This window comes from Vitis riparia, chromosome 4 (genome assembly GCF_004353265.1).
Source record: "Vitis riparia cultivar Riparia Gloire de Montpellier isolate 1030 chromosome 4, EGFV_Vit.rip_1.0, whole genome shotgun sequence".
Lineage (NCBI taxonomy): Eukaryota > Viridiplantae > Streptophyta > Magnoliopsida > Vitales > Vitaceae > Vitis > Vitis riparia.
Window position 1 is genome coordinate 23,812,301 of NC_048434.1, and position 6,621 is coordinate 23,818,921.

At 36.4% G+C, this 6,621-nt stretch overlaps 1 protein-coding gene across 1 annotated transcript; it reads right to left on the reverse strand.

Annotated features, from left to right (window-relative positions):
- Window positions 1-524: 524 nt before the first annotated feature.
- LOC117912500 (cation/H(+) antiporter 15) lies at window positions 525-3,898 on the reverse strand. The gene is made up of 3 exons (XM_034827091.1): window positions 3,446-3,898; window positions 2,138-3,133; window positions 525-2,051 (listed from the first exon to the last, which is right to left on the reverse strand). The coding sequence occupies exons 1-3, from the start codon at window positions 3,662-3,664 to the stop codon at window positions 753-755; spliced, it is 2,514 nt and encodes an 837-aa protein (XP_034682982.1). The 5' UTR covers window positions 3,665-3,898; the 3' UTR covers window positions 525-752.
- Window positions 3,899-6,621: the final 2,723 nt, after the last annotated feature.

Consider the following 6,621-nt stretch of genomic DNA (forward strand, 5'->3'; position numbering starts at 1 on the left):
TTTATTGAGGAATAATGGATAATATTCTTAAGTATATTTTATGAATTGAAATATTATAAATTTTTTAATCATAGGTGCAAGGCAGGTACTTTCAATTAGTATTTAAAAATACCTGTGACTGCAAGGCTTGATGTTCAAAGACCATGCCATGGAAACATAACAGCGGCTCCATCTTACTTTCAAGAATACATTTTCCTCACCCTGACTCTCTCATTCTTTTTGCTGTTTAAACAAATGTTCAGTTCAAAATTAAAGGGATGAAATGATTTCATCAGTATGTTCATAGCCATGGATGATACAGATATAAAATGGATTATTGACCAGATTTTATTGCCTATTTTGGATTTCTTTGAAGTCGTCATGCTTCAGGAGGTTTTCCTTTTTCTTTTTGGTAGGAGATTAGGGTCTTCTTGAAGATGGAGAAAAGGATGCTAGTTATTGAGATTGGAAGCACTTGATCAGGCCATGTAGAATTCTGAGCATCTCTAGGTTTAAACAAAAATTCAACCAAAAAACAACAAAAATATTTCAAACTAATGATATATTTCAATTAATCAGAAAAAAAGTAAGAAAAAGAAAACCTAGAAACGAAAATCTAAACTGCTGCAGATACCAATAAATGCATATGCTGCAACTGACCTGCCCATAAAAGAACATATTATACAGAGGAAAGGAAGAAAGGAAGAATTGTCTTCCAGATTGTATTTTTGCTATCTGTCTCTGTTTCATTTTAGGAGCCTTTGAAGTCATGGTTATGGACTGTACATAGCCGGGCCCCTCTGCTGCGGAGGCCTCCGGTTCATCTGCAGGAGACTATTATATTGGTCGATTGGTGGAGCCGGGCTGTCAGGCGTTCCCAATCCATCTTCTTGTGGCCCTACTCCAACATACTGTTGTACCACCAGCACTGAAACTGTTGATGCAAAATCTGAAGAGGCCAGCATATCCCCAATCGCTCCGAGCTCTGGGCACTCGCTCCAGTCAGTGAGCCCTGCTGTGAGTGGTGATATCATTCCTTGTCCTCTCCCAACTATGAACAGGTCATGTATGCTGTCTATTGATCTTATTGCCGCCACTGTCTCCTCTCCATTGTTAACAATCTTCTCTGTGTAAACAATCGATTCATCATTAGAATTCTTCATCCTGAAGTCGTTTATATACTCCTCATCAAGCTGTTTCTCTCTGTCACTGTCTGTTATCACTGTTAATATCCTAGGATCATTTGGATCACTGCTAGGCTCCACTGTGGACTCAACCGTTTCATCCCCAGCAATGAACCGCATCACGGTGAGGCTAATCCCAGGATGTTCAGACATCCTCTCTGCATATGACAGTGCCTCTCTATCATCTGGTCCGCCAAAGAACAGCACAGCAATGTGGTGAGATACCTGACTTGCAGCCAAGCGTGTGGACCCATTCAAGCCTCTGTCAACAAGAATACCGACTGAGCAAGGTGCATTTGCTAATACATTCTGGTTCACTGCTCGAAAAGCTGGGTTTGTGGCTTCCATCCCTCCATCAACTGTTTGCTGCTTATGGAAAGGGATGATGATAAAGGCTACACGTTTGTCTTCTGCCAAGTTGCAGATATCTTCATGCATGGTGGAGTAAGGGGAAATTGCTGTCAGGGGCTGAACGGACACGCAGGAGGAATGCTGCTCGTAGTTCTCAAATGCGTTGATGATGTGGTCAGATTGAGCTTGGGTCCTGTTGAGGGCTGGGCAGCCAGATTTCCGAGTGTTGTGAACAATAAGCATAGCAGATGCGCGGCCAGTGAGTTCTACTAGGTGGAGTACATAGATGCATATTGGTGATTTCTTGGAAGGGTGGGAGGCTTCGAGGAGGTTGATGATTGTTGGGACATTTCGAGGGGTGTGGATGCAGACCAGTATTCTAAGCTCACCGTCGGGCTTTGACCTCTGAATTGTTCTTCGTTTGTATGGGATGAATTTCCTCGCCGGCTTGTAAATATGTGTTACAATGGGTGCAATGATGGAAGTCATAATGACGGCTACTGTAACCATGATGGCGAATGTTTCATCGTCTAAGACCTGCAGTCAACACATTGTCAGCACATGACTACTGAGAAGGTGTAGAAGCATCATAAAGAAAAAGGAAACAGTGAATGACAGAGTACATGTTGGTCCCTCCCAACGTTGAGGACGATCATTTCAACGAGGCCTTTGGTGTTCATGAGCAAGCCAAGGACAATTCCTTCACGTAAGGGCATCTGATAAAACAGAGCAACAATGAGAGTCCCAGCAATTTTGCCAGCACAAGCAAGGATGATGACCAGAAATAGAAATCCCCATGTAAGAGCTCCGTGGATTTTGGTGACATCAGTCTTAAGCCCGCTGATGGCAAAGAAGAGAGGAAGCAGAAGCCCTGAGACAAAGTCCTCAAGCTTTTCTATGAGAGTGACACCAAGTTGTCCATTTGGAATAACCAGACCAAAGACAAAAGCTCCAAAAACAGAGTGCGTTCCAATGGCATCTGTAACGAAACCAGAGATCATTACCCCAGTGAGAATGAGACATATATAGAACTCGCTGAAGGATTCCCCCTCTGGAGTTCTCCGAATCATCCAGGAGATAACTGGTCTGACAATGAAAATACAAACTACGACAAAGAATACACTGGATAGTATCACCCAGAGGGAAGCCAGTGAACTACTCTCATTCTCGGCCAAGGCAATGGCCACAGCTAAGAGAACCCAAGCACACATGTCATTGATTAGAGCAGACGACATGGCCATTCTGCCAAGCTCTGTGTTGATGAGTTTGAGCTCTGCGAGAATCCGGGCTAACACTGGGAATGCAGTGACGGAGAGAGCAACCCCAAGGAAGAGCACAAAAGTGCTCCGATTCATTTGGCGATCTTCATGGTGAAGAATTAAGGAGAATGCGCAACCTATGATGAAGGGCAAGATCATGCCAATAATAGCTATGGCAATGGCCTTTTTTCCAGTCCTCCGGATTACTGTGAGGTCCATTTCTACCCCAACCAGAAAGAGGAAATAAAGAAGCCCTACATTTGCCATTGTCTCTAGTACCATCACACTTCGAAGGGGGAATATCAGGTTGGCCAAATGCAGGTTTTGCCCGAGGACCGAAGGGCCCAACAATACACCACCCTATATTCAGTAAGCCAGCCATCAGTTCTTCGATGGGAAACATCAATGGAGAAGAAGATGATGATGATGATGACAATTCATGCACTCTAACAATGGCAATAACAACATTCAACATGGGAAATTCCTTTCTCAGATGGATTCACAGTGCTGCTATATATCAGTGTAAATTGATTCAAAACATGCAAATCATCCAAAAACTTTGAAGTTTTCCTGATTACTAATCGTTCTATCACTTACTTTTGTTTTTCATTGCATACACTTGATGGGCCTTCTTATAATCAAATACATAATACATGCATACATGATACATACCAAGATCTCAGAGATGACACGAGGCTGGCGAAGAGGCTTCAAGATGAAAACCAGGAGGCGAGTGGTAACAACAACCAAAGTTAATTGCAAGATGAAGAGAGGAAGAGAATAATCTAAAGGGTTGTCACCCTGCCAAATGCCATTGGTGGTGATCATGGTGGGCGAATAACAGACGATCATATCGTCTGTTCTGTTGACTGTAGCCGTCACGTCAGCCATTTTTTTTTTCCTTCTTTTTCACCACAACATAACCCCCCACCAGCTTCTAAATGAGTGTCGTGTTGCACTAGCTGCCATCACCATGATTCCTAGGGAGCAACATCGTCTAATTCCTTCACACGCATGCAGAAAAAGTGGAGAAAAAGGCAGAGAGACCAGTCTTGTTTCAGAGGGGAAGAGAGGGAGGGAGATGGGTGGAGGAGGAGGAGGAGAAAGATCAAAGGAGAAAGAAAAGTGTATGTCAGGAGGAAATGATGAATGGAGAACGAAGTTAGGTTAGTTTTGGTGGTTGTCCGCCCCATTTGGAAGCTCTCTATTTTGTGGTCATTAGTTACCGTGCATGCACAGAGGCCTCTCTATTTTAAGAAGCCAAAAAAAGCCATTTCACAGCTTAAACCTCCCTCTAATCACTCTACATTACACACCACTCCGATTAAGTTTCCTTGATCCAGTTGTAGGGTTTTTCTATGCTACTTTTGGTACCATGTACAAAAGTGCCACTCAATTAAAACTGCCCACATATATATATATTAGGAATGATTTCATTTTTTCTATATTTGGATTTTATTTAATGCTATTTTTTATTATTTATTGTTACTTGAATTTTTATTTTTATTTTCTATTGTTGTGATTTGTGATTTGTGCATCATTTGGGTACTGAGTGCATTAAAAGAACCTCTCCTCTCCTCTCCTTATTTTATCTTTTGGTAGATGGGATTAGAGACTTCATATTTAAGGTTTAAAGGAAATTATTACTGTTTTAGTTTTTAAAATTAGTATAGCAAGAATCAAAAGAGTGACTATACTTTCATATATTTTTTCTATATATATATATATATATATATATATATATATATATATATATATATATATATATATATATATATATATATATCTTACAATGTTAATGGATATTAGTGAGGGGTTTAGTTACATTTTCCATTTTTTTATTGAAATTAATTAGAAAATTAGTAATGAGGTAGTAATTAAGAATTCTAGCTACTTATATTTGGCTACAAAGAAAATGTTAGAAATATTTAGGTTAAGTTTCATTTGTTGATTACTCATGATTTGTGTCTATGCATTTTTACATATATGGATTTGTAAAATTTTAAAATTGTGAAGTATAGCTACTTTTGCCTAAGTATAGATCCAAGTGGGGAATGAGGGTGAATTGAGTATTGATGAATTTAAAATATCAATGATTTAAAGGACGAAATAAACAATAATAAAGACAATCCATGTTAAAATAGAGTAAGGATGTGAGTTATATACATTGTTTTATAGTGGTTTAATCTAATCCCACCTATATTTGCTTTCTTCAAGCTCTAAAACCAATTTGAGGGCCCCACTAATCTTTCAATGATTCAACTAAGGTGGTATTTGTTTTTTTACTTAATTCTAAATAGAACCTTAATGCTTAATAGTGTTAAATATTAGATTATTTGGTTTTGTAGTATTTTATTTCTATTAAGTATTAAAAAGTAAAAAAAATCAATATGTTATTTTTTCTATTTAGAAAAAGCTATATATTTTGACTTTTTCTATTTAGTAAAAAGTTTATAATAAGTTATAAAAAAATAGAAAAACAAACAACCTAAATTCTAAAATTAAATTGCTTTCAGCAAAAAACCAAAAAAACAAACACCACCTAAGTCTTTATCTCTTTACATTTGGATTCTCGATTCCAAATGATCAACTTTCAACAATCAACTCTTAAGTGATATCTCAATCTCAAAATCCCTTATAAGGTTTACAATTGAAGAAAACGATTGAAAAAAATTTACCATCGATATTGGCTCAAACAAATACAAAGTGAAGTTAGGATTGAAGGGTATATACTAAGGTGTGCAAGTCTTGGATCAAATTTGCACTCAAAGCTCTTAAGATTGATGAATGGTAAACTCAAGGTGCTCTCTTACCAATAAATGAAGTTTGAAGCAATTAGATATAAGATGTATTGGGAAACTAGCTTTTTAGATACAATTTCCCTCAATCGATTGACCTAGATGATAAACCACAAGACTAGTCATTGGTGGTAGAAGATACAACAAATAATTGCTAGAAGTTGCAAACCTTAACCCGATGACTTGGACATTCAACTAGTCATTCAATCGGTCAAACTTCCTACCTCAATCGATGATTATTGCCAAAATAAGGGATGGAGGGGAACCAAAGACCACCTTGAATAGTATACCTAAATGGTCGACTATATTGTCCCTATTTCTTTGACAATTTTGAGAAATTGTACAAGTTTAAGCTCAATCAATGAAGGGATTTAACAAGAAACATTTCTCCTAACACATTAAAAAAATCCTATCTAAATTTTTTTAACCAAGTTAGGGTAACTAATTTTTCATCCAATTTATAAATGAATAAAACCAACTTTAAGAATCTTATGGATCAATTTTTTGTTTCCAAGTTGAAATTTCAAACTTTAATTTCTAGAAAAGAATACTTCAATTTTTGTTTTTTTTTTTTTAGAAATTTGGTTAAATTTCTTATATTTGTCTGTTACCAAATTTAAATCATATATGCTAACTCTTATAAGAATAAAATAAATAATTCAAAATTTGCATTGAACAAATTTTACACATTCAAGTATATGTACATGAACAAGATTTGAAGGGGCATGTATAGTGTAAAATTTTAACCATTTATTAATCATCATGTGTAATAAATTTTACACAATACAAAATAAGTGTAACAAAATTAAAAAAAATCATCACTTAGCTAATAATTTTATTAAATCAAATTGTGACATATGCCAAATTATCCAATAAAAAAGGAAGACAAGTTGTCTTCAAATTAAACAAAGAAATAACTTAATTTTAATCATTTAATAAATTAAGTATGTTTGATAAAATAATTTAATGGTATAACTTAAAATAAAAAACAACTTTAAGTAATAAGTAAAAACAATTAACTTATTATTTAATACATATATTCATTTTATC